Genomic DNA, 16,502 nt, shown 5'->3' on the forward strand with positions numbered 1-16,502 from the left:
CATGTTTGTGTTGTTGCTTTTTGAAATTTTGCATCAGTAATGTTAATTCCTTTAACTTTTTACATGACTCAATGATGAATTTCTTATTCTTTTTTTTTTAATCAAACAGATACCAAAACACACATATCGACTCAAATAAAAAGAGGAATCAAATGAAACCATTTCTACCTTGTCGTGGCCACAGTGTCTGTGTTTATGTAGACAACTGTCCCTCTGTAGTAATTACAAATCTCACATTCAACAATGTTGATGAGGATCAAGTTGTGGTATTTGTGATGAAACACCATTAACATGATTCATACTTAACAAAACAAAATCCTAGAACTATAACTACATGCTATTAAAAAGTGTATTAGTTAACACTTTATTTAAATAGCATTATTCCACTTTAATATATCCTTTATAAACAAGCCTAAGTAAATCATTAATAACATATTTTATGTGTATGAAAGCACAGCATTGGACGGTTTAAATTATTTGTTTATTTCAGGAGCCTGAACAGGAGCCTTTGTTGTCCTGTGTTGTGTTCACTGCAGATGGTGTTTGTATGACCACATCCCTGCCAGCTGGATATCTTTATTAGGCTGTATCTTGTCTTGAAACGCAGTGAACAGTACTGTTGAAAGAAACCAAAAATAAATTTAATAAAATTTAATACAAAAATAAAATAAATGAAACAAAGCAAAATACTATACAAGTCATAAGTGCAACCTGCCAGCAGAGGTCGCCCCTGCCCAATTTATAGTTTGTATGTAAAATAATAAAAGTATTACAGCATGCCACACACAGCTGATTTCAAATGTGCAGTGCTGCGTAAGAGCCAACCCTAATTTTTTATATTTTGCCAGGAACATGGGAAATAAGTTTTTTTTATTTTTAATTTTTTTATATTGATGGGGAGAACCTCTTTAAGACACTCTTCCACAGTTTCTACAATGGATATAAGATAAGACGACTAGAAGACAATAAGATATATAATACAATACAATATATACAACAGTAGCTGAGGTTCTATGTACATGCATACCCAGAATGTGTTATAGATAGATGGTTGTACAAATATGCAAGAAATAAAGTTTTAGAGTCTAACTGTGCTCCTTCCTACAGCGAGGGTGTTTCAGTCTCTGACTAAAGGAGCCGCTCAGCACACTCAGACTCATGGAGGGTGATGTGGGTTGTGCATGATGGAATTCAGCTATACTAACATCCTCCTCTCGCCCACCACCTCCACAGACTCCAGAAGACATCGGAACTAGACCTCTGCATCAGTTTGTCAATCCTGCTCCTGTCCTTGTCCGTGCATCTGCTCCCCCAACAGGTCACTGCATAGAAAAAGGCGGCTGCTACCACAGTGTCATAGAATGTCCTTGACAGAGTCCAGCAGACTCTGAAGGACCTCCGATATTGTCTGGCTTTTATCCTGTTTTCTCTCTGGACGATCCCACACCCACATAGCAAGCAGGTCTGGCCCGGATCTGGTATCAAGCCGTATGTCAAGAAGACGTATGTCATCCAGATGTGGGCCAGGCCTGGCATAGATGGCACTGTCTATGTGATGGCATGCCATATCTGGTCCGATTGTGGTTTGGTTTATGTGGCCCAGGCTAATAGAAAACAGGTCTGGCCCGGATCTGGCATCAAGCTGGCACTTCTGACTGACTGGTGTCATGGCAGGTTGTATGTCAACCAGATGTGGGCCAAGTCTGGCAATGATGGCACTGTTTATGTTCCTATTTTCCTATTTTAGTTAGAAGACCCAAATGCCATGTTGCAATACTATACTGCTATGGTAGCCAACGTTTCAAATGCAGGTTTGACAGGTTTGTGAGTGTACACTTTATCCAAAACCTAGTGACGGTTTACTCATCTTTGCCAGTGGGTGGCTGTAGCTCAGGTCATCTGCTGATCGGAAGGTTGGCGGTTCGAACCCTGGCTGCATTTCAAGAGTATGAATGTGTATAAATGTAGTTAGGAGGCACTCAGTTGAGTGAATGTGGGATGTTGTAATAGAGCACTTTCAGTAATCCTAGAGAGTAGAGGAGCGCTATAAAAGAATCAGTCCATTCACTGTCTGAGCAGAGTGTTGTCATGTTACTTTTGCACTATTATGTTCCGGCACATGTTGTTATTACATGGCTTGATTAAGGTACACATTAGGCTGACATCTGGGGCCAGAGCTGAAACTGTTCTGGGCCAGCACAGGACTACCAGTGTGTCTGCAACTGGCCTTGTGCTGGCCCATGTGTGGGCCACATCTGGCAAAACAGATCTGGGCCACCAAAGGGCCATCATTCTTTGCGGTATGTGAGCCATGTGTAAGAACATCGTGTGGGCCAGATCCTGGCCATACCAATTTTGCTATGTGGGCAGTGCTTTAAAATTGTTGAGGTCCAGCATTTGTGTTTTGTGCTCTCTTCCCTCTTTTCTCTTTACAAAAGCATCACAGAGAGGCTGACTCTTTCAAGAGTAAAGACGAGGAGAGATTCAATATGTGACAGACCAATGTGCGATGGAACACTTCTACAAACTGCTGCTACTAAACACATTTGATTACATTTGGTTTGATCTGACATACAAGTCAAAATTCAACAATTCAATACCTTCACTTTCTACGGACTTAAATGCAATTTAAATGACTGAAGTGGCCTCAGCACATTGTGGCCAAACCGTCTCTTGGACTACAGGAACATATAGCATTAACTATTAACTGTGAATGACACTTGGAGGTTTTGGAACTACACATGGTGACTCTGAGATTACTTCCTTTTGGGGAAGGACTTTCTTATTTCAGTAAGATGACGCCAAACCTCTGCACAGACTGCAGCAGGATGGCACTGTAATGAAAACATGTAGGTGCTAGACTAACCTGAGTAGATGTTTCTGGTACAATTTCACTTACTTCCAATGTAGATGGAGTCTTAAAATCTGAGAAGGATAAAGCTCCAGCAACAATTACAGCACCCTAATGTTTTAAGAAATATTGAGTATCGAGGTATTTTTGGAGGTTATGTATCAGAATTTCAAGAGCGGGACTACGCCTCCAAACACGCTCCTTCCGGTTCTCATCTATATATTTCTGCAAGCTGTTCATCCTCGTTTACGTACCCCTCCCTCCCCTTTTCAATTCTTTAACTTCTTCACTTCTATTTAGTACATGGGGATCTGCCAGGCCCGGGAGTCCTCGCCAGTCTCCTTCAAAGCCTTCCCCAAACCGCAGCTCAATTCATGTCCAAGCCATTCAACTTTACCTACTAGAACGCTGTCAAACCTAAAATGAGGACGTAGGCCAAGCTAGTGAAATGTGAAGTAAGGAATGTTGTTGGGTTACTCACACTATCATTACACATACATATAGGATCTTGGGGGTGGGCACGATACACGGAGTCCAAAGTACCATCAGGGTGTACACCCCACCCCTGGCATCGTTGCCCACCTCTCAATTTTAAATACACGTAGACATTGAGGGCTAGCAGGAGGGACCATGCGCTTACCTGCTGCTCTCTGGCAGGTAGCTCCAAGCCCTCCTGGGTTTTAAATGCACCTTAGAACACACATGCATCAACATTACAATGAGCGGGTGGAGGGAGGTTTGGAGTCTTCTCTCACCCCCATTCTCTGCGACCTGCTGGAGCAGGGGGGCTAGGACTAGGAGGAGGAGTTGGCCGTCCGACTGCGGTCTGGAGTGTGGAGCCTTCCTGCTGCTGCGGAGTCGGGGCGGTCTGCCTCCCCCCACCGCAGGGAAAAGGGAAACACCACCTGGGTCTGGGTGCAGTTCCCCCCTCCAGGGGCGGGGGCACCTAGACCCGGTTTGTAGAGTACGCTTGCGGAGTGTGATCGTGTGTACAGCGTCTCTTTATGTCTGTCTCCACGTTGGTTGAGTGTGGAGTAAGTGCATATGAGAGCATGAGGGTGGGAATGGATGTTTGTGTCTGTGTGTGCCTGTATGTCTGTGTCTATATGTCAGGTTGGGTGTCAGGCGCCACCTCTCTGGGGACATCTCAGGCCCTCCAAGGTTTGGAGGCCTATCTCCCCCTACCACCACTTCCCCTGCCAGTGGCAGACCCCCTCAGACATCGGTGCGTTGGTGGTTCTTTGTGTCCGGGGATGGGCGTCCAGGTACACACCGGCTCACTCCTTGGCGGCCGCTTATCGGGGCCTGGAGCCTGGGGCTCGCTCGGGCCACTTCGGAGGTGGGGTGCCCCCGGCCTCTCGGCCTGGGGCTCGGTCACTCAGCCACGGCTGGCTGCCGGCGGAGCTCACGAGTGCGTCACTGCAACTCCCCCTGGCTTCTGCTCCGCGGCTGCTGAGTGAGCCCTCATCTGGGACTCTCCTCAGCTCTTTCCGGGACAGTTGGTCTTCCTTGGTCTCTTGTGTTCTGGGGGCCTCTGGATGTCTGGAGTTTTGATCTCCTCCACACCTGCTTCACGCCCTGGAGGACGGCTGTGGCCCCCCCACACCCTCTAGCAGATTATTACATGAAGGAACCTTTTAAAAAAACAAAAAACAAGCGCGTCCATGCTCACAGGTGTACACACGGGTGATCACACCCACAAACTACACCCTTTTTGGCTCCTACCTCAAAGCACACTGTGTTCTGTTGATCTTATGTGCTGCACAATAATGTTTAATATTTAATATTTACTGTCATATTCCCATATATCATTGTGATGCTGTTTATTCTATTACTCTTGTTCTCTTCTGCTTGCTTTCTTTTTTCTTTCTCAGCAGGTGATCCAGGTGATTGATATATGCTTTTTTTTTTTCTCTGCCCGTTCTGTTGGTTTTTGTCTTTTGCCCTTCTCCCCCGTCCCTTTTCTCAGCTGTTTCTCTTTCCCTCTTTCTTTCTCCCCTTCTTTCCCCCAGTCAAGTCTGTCCCGTATTCAGTAAGTGAAAAAAAAACAAAACAATAAAAGGTGAATCAAATGGACCATTACGGCAAGGCTGGGATGGTCAGTTTGGTAAAGTAAATCCGTTGGGCATCTTTCTTTGCCTTTAGACAACAATTCTGATGGCAAAAGAGCCAAACGGGACAGGCAAAAAAAAAAAAAAAAAAAAAAAAAAAGAGGGAATGTTGTTGGGTTACTCATGTACAGGTAGGACAGACACAGAGCCCTATAACCAGCCAGCACTCCACAGTCAGGTTCATTTCCCCCCTACACTTGTGGACAAGAGATATTTTACTTTGTATTCTTATGGTGACATTTTATAATCATAACTATCATTGATCAGTCATTCATCATTGTTGAATCTGATGACACTATAATCTTTGTTTTATATCTATGGTAATCTGAGTAAAGATTAATGGATGCATATTATCATCATTGTAATCAAGTCTCAAATGGTATCCACAGCATTGTATTCACCGTCCAAACTGGAGGGTCCAGCAGGACCTTGTTCTAATTCATTTGCAGGCCTACATCAGAACATGCACATACAGAGTTATGTAAACACGCACGTTCGCATACACACTTATTTACACAGGGAGGTCATGTCAGGACATTCTCTAGTTGGACACACAGGCTCACAGAACTGCACAACATGACATGTCACACACTTGTTTTTCTCTAAAGTATCATCTGATGTTTGTATAAGGAGAACTTTGGACTATGGGGAGACTGTTATCATTTCCAGTAAGGTCTAACTGTGTGATGTCATCATGGGTTATATAAGGATGGGGAGCTGTCCACTCTTTGGAGAATCTGTTGCAAGTTTTCTTCCCACACTTCTGCGCAGAGTGTGTAATTAAAGATCACTATTTTGACGCCTCCCTGGACTCAGCCTGCTTTCTTCTCTTACCCAAAACGAACGAATCTTAACAATTCTTGGTGCCGAAACTCCGGCTGGGGAGGAGAGGAGCTGCGGCTGCTGCGTGGAAGGTGCCAAAACGAACGGAGATCAGCAGCTTATCTGAGTGACAAGCCAGGCGAAATAAAAGGTGAGGGCCACCTGTTGATGTTTATCCAAAGGCGCTAAAATTGGAAGTTAAAACTAAATTTAATTAAATAATATTCACTCAGTATGGGCTTCTTATGTCTGTTCATAGTGATCTTTGGTAATTAGTGTTAAAAATAGGGAATATTGGTCTGTCTAAATTTATTGCTGTTTATTTTGGGGGTGAATTTTGAGCTAAGAGGTTATATGTGTTTAAGACAATACGGTTTAAAGTGTTTAAAGAAGAGGTGGGTTGACTGGATGCCAGCCAGATGCTCGGTAGTGTAGGGAATTTGGTTTTTATTGAGTAGCAAAAACGCGGTTTTGGGCCTCAGGTAATTAAACTGGGGGGGCAGAGTGCCCACAGTGAGGCTTTTAAAACAATTAAAGGTCTTTAGAACTGGGGACGCGGTCCCCTAAGAGCGCAGGTGCTCAGCGCCGTGGCGGCGACTCCTGATCGTGGACGCGTGGTTAGGCTATTTGCTCGGTTGGTTGCCAGGGAAGTTCGAGCATCCCAAACAAACCAAAGTGGTCGACGGAGACCACTTTCCTTACTGCGCTAGATTGATTGACAGGGTCGCGGACCCGGCCGTGACCAGTCAACGTCGTTGGCCTGTGAGCTTTAAGTAAAGCTGAAGGCGTGGGTTTGATACTAGCGCCAGAGGTGGAGCTCCTTCCCAGCTGCGGGAAACGGTTATAAATTAATTAGTATTTAGAAATTAGACGAGGGCGTTCCCGACGCGTGTAATTGATCAGCAAGGCGCGGCCTGGGCTATAGATGCTTTTAAATTTGTCTAAAAGTCAGGAATACCGGTATAGAAATAAGAAGTGAAATAAAAAAAAAATAGGCTGTTCTGGCATATGGTGTTTTCTTATGTCTATGCGGGCCCGTGTATGTAAATAGGATATAAACTACCCGTGTGTGTGTAAATAAAGTGAAAAGTAGTTGCCTGGAAAAAGGCAGAGGTGTGTGCTTTATTCTTGAAGTTGTGTATATAAAGTTTTTAAAGATCGGTTGAGTCTCTCGCTATAAGGAGGGAAACGGCGTGTATAGTAGATTGATGGGATTATTTGCATGTGTGAAAACTTTGTAGTTGTTAGGGGAGTGAATGTGAATGTGAGAGTGAATTTTCGCTGGCTTCAGGTGTTTAAACTGTTACAGTGCGAAATTTTGTTGTGAAAGGAGGATTAGAGTGTGTGTGTGTGTGTAGGTGTGTCTGTGAGAGAAAGACAAGGTGGGGGCCGAGTGCTGTGTGTGTGTGACTTTCTGCATGACAGAAGAGGAAGGAGAAGTAGGTCAGTTGATTTTCTGTTAAATAACAATAGTCAAGAAAAAGGGGAAAACAATAAAGTGTGGAAGTGTGAGTGAGATATTGTCTCTGACTGGGGAAGCAGTGAGAGTAGAGGTCACCTTATTCCCCTGCTGGACTCAAGAGAGAACATGATTTGGAGTGTTGTGGAGGAAAATAATTAGTAATAACATCAAGCAGTTTTTGGGTTTGCAGTCAAGAACATATGAAATTTTTACTTGTGGGGTTTAAAGTTAGTAAAGAGTTAAATCTACCCTCCTCAAGACTAGGAGTGAGTGATAAATACGGGAAATGAAGCAGGATTTATAAGGTCTTCAACTGATGCTTGGTTCAGTTCAATAATATAGGCAGTTATGTTTATACAAATACTAAGTGTATGTTTAGTGTATTCATACAGGTGGTTTTTTCTTAACCTGGAAACCTGAGTACGGCAGAAGAAGACAGGCCAAGCTTTGGCTCAAAAATTCACGGCTGGACACCAGAGTTGTCCCCACCCGGGAAAAAGAGGGAAGGCACGTTTTAGGCAAGTTTCTCTCGCTGAACTGCTCTTGGTGCTGTGTCCCTGAATCTCACCAGTGTTAACCTCTGGCGGAAGACATGGAAAAAAGGAAAAGATGTTCCTGGTAAATGACTGAAACAAATTAAACCACACACAACCAGAGAAAGGTATGAGAAGTGTGAGGAACAGACACATGTGCGTGTTAGAGAAATGCCTCATTTGAGAAAAAGTTAAATTAACCCACATACAGACGCACCCACACATGCAATGAAGAAACAGCTTACATACGTGTGCACGTACAAGCAAGGTTAAAGTAGCGACACTTAACATACACCGGTTTTTAAATGATATAGTTTATCTACTACTGACAAATAAACTCTCTGGGTTGCAGGACAACAACTTAACTTCAAAAGAAAAGTCACTGGTCTGACCATCCAGTGAGGACACGACAAATTTAGTGGTTAAAAGAGTCAAATTGGCAGAGGTGGGACCAAGTCATTGTTTTGCAAGTCTCAAGTAAGTCTCAAGTCTTTATCCTCAAGTCTCAAGTCAAGTCTCAAGTAATGTCAGGCAAGTCAGAGTCGAGTCTCAAGTCACTGGTGTAAAAGTCCGAGTCAAGTCACAAGTCTGAAACTTTGAATTTCAAGTCCTTTCGAGTCTTTAAAAAAAACAAAACGAAAAAATAATGTTGCAGTTATATGCTAAATGTAAATATTAGACCATGTAATTTTTAAATCTGTGTTTTTCTCAACACATGACAAAATAGTTAACTTAGAAAATATACACAAATTGTGAAATTGCACCTCTTTAAAATGCAGCTCAATTAAACCTAGCTCCAAGAATAATTTTCACCGACAGTTCTGAGATAAGCTGCATGTTATTCTTGGATGCGGTTGTAGGACCGGCTTTAAAATCGCATGACAAAAATATCATACACATTAAAAAAACTGTATCACCAACGTAGCCTGGACAACATTTGCTAGTTAGATGAAGTCAGCTATCTCATCTTAGCATATTTATATGCATATTTATAATCATACGGTTCTTGGAGTGAGTGCATACACTCATGAAGTTTAGTAACTTCCGGTCACTGCAACAAGCCCAGGTACAGTTTACCGACGGATGGGTGCAGGACCTTGAAATGCACCGTGTAGAACGAAAGACCATCGTACATATCATAAGTTTACCAGTCTCACAAATCGTCATCATAAATACACATTCCTTAACCGTTTATTAATATAACCTTTGAGCTCAACGGTAATTAATCAGTAGTGGAAATAATTTCTGGTACCCATCACAGAAATGTAGCAGTGACAATAATATTGTATGCTGTAATCGCACTGGGCAATTAGTGATACAAAAAACCTGTTTTATCCTGTGAATAAAAGTATATGTTTTTGTCAGTGTACCATAATAACAGAAGCGAAACGCAATATTGTGTCAGGACAATTCACTATTTATGCACAATAAATAAAGGAGCATAGCGCGACAATTTCTGTTCAGCGCCAGACTTGCTTGTAACCTATATCACCAATTATGTTATGAAAATGACGTATTAACTACTAAAAAACACTGACCTTCGTGTAAATGCTTGGAGCAGACTAACCTGTGAGCTGGAGTGTTCTGGGACGTTATATTTGGTCTTTGAATGGCTGCAATCCAGGCCATCCGTCGCGTCTTTGTTACTTCGGAAACATTGTTCAAGCCATGTTTCCGAAGTAACAAAGACGCGACTCAGTAGTCTACCTGGGGAGTTGAAGAAAGAAGAATCCGAGGGCGTTTCTTCGCTCCAAGAGGAGGTGGCAAAGAGGCCTGAAGCGTGACAGGCTGAGACTCGAGTCTGAAGCTAAAAGCTCAGCTGGGTTGTGGGGAAATTGGAAAATAAAGGGGGTGTTGACATGTATGAGTGTTGCTACATGTTTGTTTGTTTTTTGACAGACGGGTGAATTGCCCAGACGCAGAGGTCTACCCGCTCGAGAGTCCAAATTGATTGAGTCGCTACGGATGGGATGGCTCAAATTGCTAAAGAACAGCAAGTAGATGATTGACACAGTTTACTGAGCCCGCTCCTCTGTATCCAGAGGATGATTGGGGTTATCAGTGCACTTTTAAATTGACTAGAGAGGCTGTGGACACAGGTAACTGCACCACCTTATCAGGGTTATATCCGCGAATTGACAAGCGTACGCAAACACGTCGATCCACGCCTAAACGAAATATTTACACATGTCTTGAATTTGCGACGGACGTGGTGAAAAACACTTTAACAATGTATGTACATCCAGGTGTGAACACGGCGCTGGAGGATTGGATGACGTCTGTGTTTGGGCAATGGAAGGGTGTGTTTATGTCTGCCATGTTTTCTTTTATAGTTTTTCTAGGAATATTGATGATCGGGTGTTGTCTCATTCCTCTGGTAAGGCAGGTGTTGGTAAATCTGGTAAGCAGGGCCATAGACTCTGGTCCAGCTGGTTCAGCTGGTCCGGGGTATATGATGCCGTTGCGAGAGGCCGCCTGGACGGAGGAGTGAAACAAATTTGGGTAAAGGTTGGCCGATGGCCAAAGAGGAGGAGTGTGGACAAGAGATATTTTACTTTGTATTCTTATGGTGACATTTTAACTATCATTGATCAGTCATTCATCATTGTTGAATCTGATGACAGTATAATCTTTGTTTTATATCTATGGTAATCTGAGTAAAGATTAATGGATGCATATTATCATCATTGTAATCAAGTCTCAAATGGTATCCACAGCATTGTATTCACCGTCCAAACTGGAGGGTCCAGCAGGACCTTGTTCTAATTCATTTGCAGGCCTACATCAGAACATGCACATACAGAGTTATGTAAACACGCACGTTCGCATACACACTTATTTACACAGGGAGGTCATGTCAGGACATTCTCTAGTTGGACACACAGGCTCACAGAACTGCACAACATGACATGTCACATGTCACACACTTGTCTCTTTCTCTAAAGTATCATCTGATGTTTGTATAAGGAGAACTTTGGACTATGGGGAGACTGTTATCATTTCCAGTAAGGTCTAACTGTGTGATGTCATCATGGGTTATATAAGGATGGGGAGCTGTCCACTCTTTGGAGAATCTGTTGCAAGTTTTCTTCCCACACTTCTGCGCAGAGTGTGTAATTAAGGATCACTATTTTGACGCCTCCCTGGACTCAGCCTGCTTTCTTCTCTTACCCAAAACGAACGAATCTTAACACACTGCATCACATCAGCTATGCCTTCAAGTATCTTGTCCAGTCTTGTGTGTGTTTTGTGTGTGGTTGTGATCCCGGCTGTATGGGGTGAGTTTTATTTTTAATATTTAAAATAACAAAGTGAAAATAAAATATCAAGCTAAGTCATCTTAATTCTCTATTAGTGTCTTTGTACAATATCTGTCTGCAGGATCTGTAATGCACTGCAACTTTAAGCTCTCATTCTCACTTTGCTTCAACATGTGTGTCTTACAGCTGATCACTGCCACAGTTACTGGGACACGAACGGTGTCTTCCATGATACTCAGGAATGTGAAAAGTACTGCTGTGGGGACTGCAGGACAAAATACTGCTGCAGTGACATAAAGTACAACTTTACTGAGAAAAAACAGGAACTCTGTTTCAGAAGGTGCGCTCTTCATTTTAGCCTTTTTTCCCCTTCAATGCTCCAGAAATGAGCACAAACTACAGCTTTTTTTTGTATTTGCAGGTCTGCTCGAGTGAAAAGAAGCTATCATGTAGCGTATGTGGGAATAGGGGTTCCTGTTCCCATTCTCGTATGCACGGGTCTCATAATCTGCTGTGTGACTCGTTGCTGCTGCTGCTGCTGCAGGACATCCAAAAAGAAAAATCCCAGACGAGAAATAATCAGTAAGTTTGCTACAGCTGCAAGCAGCCACACTGGCATATTATCCAGAAGCATCTTGTTTGAAATTATGTTTAATTCTTACAATGGAAAATGGCTGTTTGATGAGCTTTATGTGTTAGAGCTCTTTCCAATTGGGATGGTGGCTTACAGGAATTCTTGAAAGCAAGAAATAATCTGATGCACAAACGCTCACGAAACTGCAAAACTGTCAGTTTTACAGTTTGTGCAGGGTACATAGTAAGACACAAACACATTTTTTATCCCCATTGTCTTTAAACTTTTGATTTAAAAGTTCCGTTGTAATGACGGGAACATCAAAATTTGCTTTCATTTTCAAACTACATGAAATCTTTCGCTTTCTCTAGCGTTAACCACTGTAGTTAAAACGGTCTATCAGCCTGTACCAGCAGCCACACCCATGCTCACAACTCCACCACCCTCCTACCAGGAAAGTGGTAAGTTTTTTCATTACATTTTAAAACACAATAACTACGTCAGCTCAAACGTTTTGGAGTCTCATTGAGAGAAATTGTTAGCAAGCATGGCTGATGTCACCCAGATTTTGAGGCTAGTCATCAAATGAAGCTAATAATCTGTTTTTGCTGTGATTTTAACACATATTTGATGGCATCTGATTTCCATTATTGATGCAGTCACACCAAGGGAAACCAAAATTATTACAATCATGTAAAGAACTGGCGATTTTATTGCCTTTGATCTGATTGCTTCCATGACGGGGACCACGTCTTAAAAGCAACTTTGGTTTGTGAAGGCAACAATAAAAGGGCAATAAGAAGTGAAGTCTGTCGGCTAGCTGTCGGTAAAAGGGGGTCAAATTGCCAATAACATGTAATCTGATAATGTGGTGATTAACTGTGATATAATCAACTCTGTATACACAGAGCTTCACACTAAAGTGACTGCAGGCAGTGCAAATCAGATTGTTTGAGAATGAATGAATTTTATTCCAGTGAGACTAAACTGTAACACAGGAGTGTTTTTTCTTACCATTATGTCAACGTAACGATGCTTTTAAAAAGACAAGTCAGAGGGTAATACACTTTTATTTGATCAAGACTGGTAGAAAGCTCAAACAAGAAACTAAAGGTCTTTGTCATGGACCTACACCAAAATCCAGAAGGCGTGAGGACTTTTGGAGGACCAGTCCCATTTTTTTTTATTATGTAGCATATTTCAGACTTCAAAAGTATATTCAGTAAATTTGTTTACTTCCTTTGTTCTTTACTATTAAAGGCATACTTAGTAAATACAAACAATATATTGCTTATTTGTCTTTTCAGTCCCATTCACACAATCGCAGCCAATGCACTCCTTTCAACATCTCAGCCAGCCTTCTGCAGCAGCATTACATTCAGATGAGCTGGAGGAGCTTGAACCTTGTCATGGGCCACAATCTGTATAAAAGGCTAAGATCCAAAAGAACTCATCTATATACGTCTAAAAAGGGACTTCATGTTACAAGATACACGATAACACAGAGTTCAGAAATATTTACGCGTGACTGTGCTAATGCTAAGAGGGTAGAGTTCGTAAGAGAGTATAATACCTCACCATGAGCAGATAATCATTGTGAACAAAGTTAACAGCTGCTTACAAAGTCATGTCCTCTTTGGATGTATTGCTATTTATCCGGGGAAGCAATGTTGAAGTGGTGACTGGTAGATGTACAGTCTCAGCTCTTTTGATGAGTTTTATTTAGTTTTGTTTTAGTTTAAATGGGTTTGTATGATTTATTGTGAAAGATATAATAAAAAAAACAACTTCTGTATATTATATTGTGATGTGTTGTGATTGAGCTACATGTTTTTCTCTGTCCAGATGCTTAAATAAATATTCCATTTACAATGTAAATTATGGGCACTGATTTTTGTGTTGTTCATTTAGCAGTAAATGAAGAAAATATAACATTTACATTTTTTTAACGGGTCCATAAAACTGCACCTGACTAATGGGACTCATTGGTTTGGTGAAATAACGAGAGGACGGTTGGCAGTCTGTGGCAGCTTCAGACGACCCGTCTATCTGCAGAGAGCATCTGCTGTCACACGGGTGCGGTGTCAATAATATGTAGTACAACTAGTCTGTGGGTTACTTTTTCTTGTGTTGTTGTTGAACCGTCAACTGTGGAGAAGAGCTGAAGTGAAACCAAAAGTTAAAACTAATGAGAAATATTCAGACTTTACTTTTCTTTTTTTAATTTCTCCTATAAATGGTGAATTCTGCTGTTGCTCGTTTTTCTGCTCTGATCTGTCAATAGATCAGCATTCGACTGATTCACAGCATCATCCATGTCGAGCAATGTACAGCTGAGATTTTACATGGGATGATGTTTGCGGTGAGTGAGTCGACCTCTCTCTGTACAGACACGACTGTGGTAACATAAATTAAACACCGGCAAGTTGATTAAAAGCTCGCCGTGACCACTTAGCCTGATTGGGTAAGTGAATCCAGATAAGGGAATTCTGGGAATGAACTTTGCACTGGTGTCATTTCTGTATTAGCTCTGTCTGGGACCTTTGCTCTGATACTTTTTCACATTCAGTAGATTTTTTGTTGTTCGTTATTCTAGAGCTGAGCCAAACATTTATGTCTCAATTTTACATCTGGGGTAAATTTGATTTTTCTCGCTGGTGCTTTTACTGCCATGACTGTTAGTGAACTGTGGTTCAAACAACATTTTTCTGTGGCTCAAACAGAAGCAGTAATATATATTATTATTATTATATAATAATAATAATAATAATAATAATAATAATAATAATAATAATGATAATAATAATAATAATAATATAACCTATTATAATAATATAACCTCCTGGACAAGAGTCTATTCAACACTAAAGATGTGATTAAAAATCAAGTTTGTACAAAAGCATACAAATTCAATTCATTTCTGAAGAGTTATAACTATTATTATCACCTTTACAAAACCACTGTAAAAAGCACAAAACATATATAACCCTTTTAATGAGCCAGGCACACCGGTTCAACAGCTGTTGACAACCTGATGATGTGACAAAACTCACATCATGCAAAACTGGTTTCTTAAATATGAATGGTCTCCACAGAGCACCTTTGGGAAGTGGTGGAAGATTTACATCATGGATGAACACAAATCTGCAGCAACTCAACTCTGTGATTCTGTCATGTCAATACGGACCTGAGTCTCCAGTGCTTTTTAAATCTATGCCATGAAGAGTTCTTAAGGCAAAAGCTAGTCCAGCACCGTACTAGCCAGAAGTATATAATGATGTTTTACCATCATTATATACTTCTGGCTAGTACGGTGCTATATATATATATATATATAAGAAAGAAATAAGGCTTAATAAAACATCTTACTTGAATGAATGAATGAATGAAGTTTAGTTTTTACATCCATAAACGTGTGATTACATGTTTTCACCAGTACGAGAAAAGCCTTCCCAAAGTGCACTCAGACAGATATAGCCAGAATGGGCATGCTTGGTTTTAATCCCATAATAACCAGCACCAACTCCCTCTTATAGCATCTTACACTGTCCATAAATCAATACAGTAATAGTGCTGACTGCAGCAATCTCAGCCATTGAAGCAATGTGGGACTAAAACGGGAGAAATGACCCTGACTGTGTGCACTGCTGCTGCAGTCTACTGTCTAAAATAAGCTCTCTCCTTGGAGCGTGGCTCAGACTGCTAATGAGCACTTATGTGGGAATGCCAGTGTCATGGATAGTGTGGCAGATAATCTTTACAGCCAGCTTCACTGATTTCTTTCTCCTCGTCTCTTTCTTCTTCTTTTTTCCACTTTCTTCTATCTCAGCCTCTGATTATGCTTTGTTCTGTCAAAAGGCATTCTTGTCTGGCCTCCCGCCCGAGCTGCCTTTAAGATATTTCAGCATTTTCTCCACATCCCACACCCACATTTTTCCTTCTCTTCTAAGTTCTTCTGGTATTTTTTATCTCAAAATGAAGCAGCTCATCTCTCACATAATAGACAGAAGGAACACTGCTTCATTGAATATAAAACCACCTTTTTGATCTGGTGTTAGATAATATCTGGGACTCTGCAGTGAACCAGTGAGCTGTGTGTGGGAGCTCCGGCTGACAAAAGCACAAACTCCCCAGTGCCGGCTCTCGCTGTGGCCAAGGTGCTTCAAACAGACACCGAACTTTTCCAAATGGAAACACAAAGAACCACAACAGCCTCCATGTTTTTAAATCAAAGTTAATGTCACATGTGTACAAAGAGAACGGAACCAAAAATGAGGAAACATCATCATCAACTGTTCAGATCCAGATAAACTTCTGAATTTATGAAAGGTATTTCTTGCTTCTTGATCCTTTTGACTAAATACACAAAACATATATACTTTACTATTTAATTAAAAAAAATAAAATAAAATGTTGTCATGCTAAAAAAAATGAAGGTGGTCTATGGTGAGCAGAGTCGAGGTTATACCTGGTAAACATGAGCATGTTAGCATGCTGCTGCTAGCAACAACAGAGCATATTCAGTGTGTGGTATCGATAACTGTTCATCCAGGATTAGATTAAATGAAAAGCAGTTACTATGTGTAACCCTCAAGTTATAATGACCAAGTAGTAGTTGTTATACAGGAATACTTGTTGTATTTATCTTTGTCGTACCAACATGGTTTCTTTAATCTATCATGCAAAAGGCATGTTTATGTCTTATTTTCTGATCTAGAGGGGATGTATTGACTGAAACAGCACTTGCCTCTGAAAGCCTCTGTCTGTTCATCCCTGTAAAGATCAGAAGAGGGACGAATATTTTAAGTAACTGAGCTACAAACATTCTCCATATATCTCTGAAACAGCAAATTCATCCTTGGCCTGCACGTCTCCTCAGGCTGATTGAG

The 16,502-nt window shown here is 41.4% G+C and overlaps 1 protein-coding gene across 2 annotated transcripts; it reads left to right on the forward strand.

The window, feature by feature from the left end:
- Positions 1-5,271: 5,271 nt before the first annotated feature.
- On the forward strand, positions 5,272-13,491 carry LOC309707325 (uncharacterized protein). 2 transcript variants are annotated; one of them, XM_082534629.1, is made up of 6 exons: positions 5,272-7,864; positions 8,132-11,057; positions 11,226-11,379; positions 11,461-11,621; positions 11,985-12,074; positions 12,921-13,491. In XM_082534629.1, the coding sequence occupies exons 2-6, from the start codon at positions 10,991-10,993 to the stop codon at positions 13,040-13,042; spliced, it is 594 nt and encodes a 197-aa protein (XP_082390755.1). In that variant the 5' UTR covers positions 5,272-7,864; positions 8,132-10,990; the 3' UTR covers positions 13,043-13,491. The 2 variants fall into 2 exon arrangements, with proteins under 2 accessions (XP_082390755.1, XP_082390754.1); XM_082534628.1 differs by having other exon boundaries at positions 5,272-11,057.
- The last annotated feature ends 3,011 nt before the right edge of the window (positions 13,492-16,502 follow it).

This window comes from Aulonocara stuartgranti, assembly GCF_965226115.1.
Source record: "Aulonocara stuartgranti genome assembly, chromosome: 5".
Lineage (NCBI taxonomy): Eukaryota > Metazoa > Chordata > Actinopteri > Cichliformes > Cichlidae > Aulonocara > Aulonocara stuartgranti.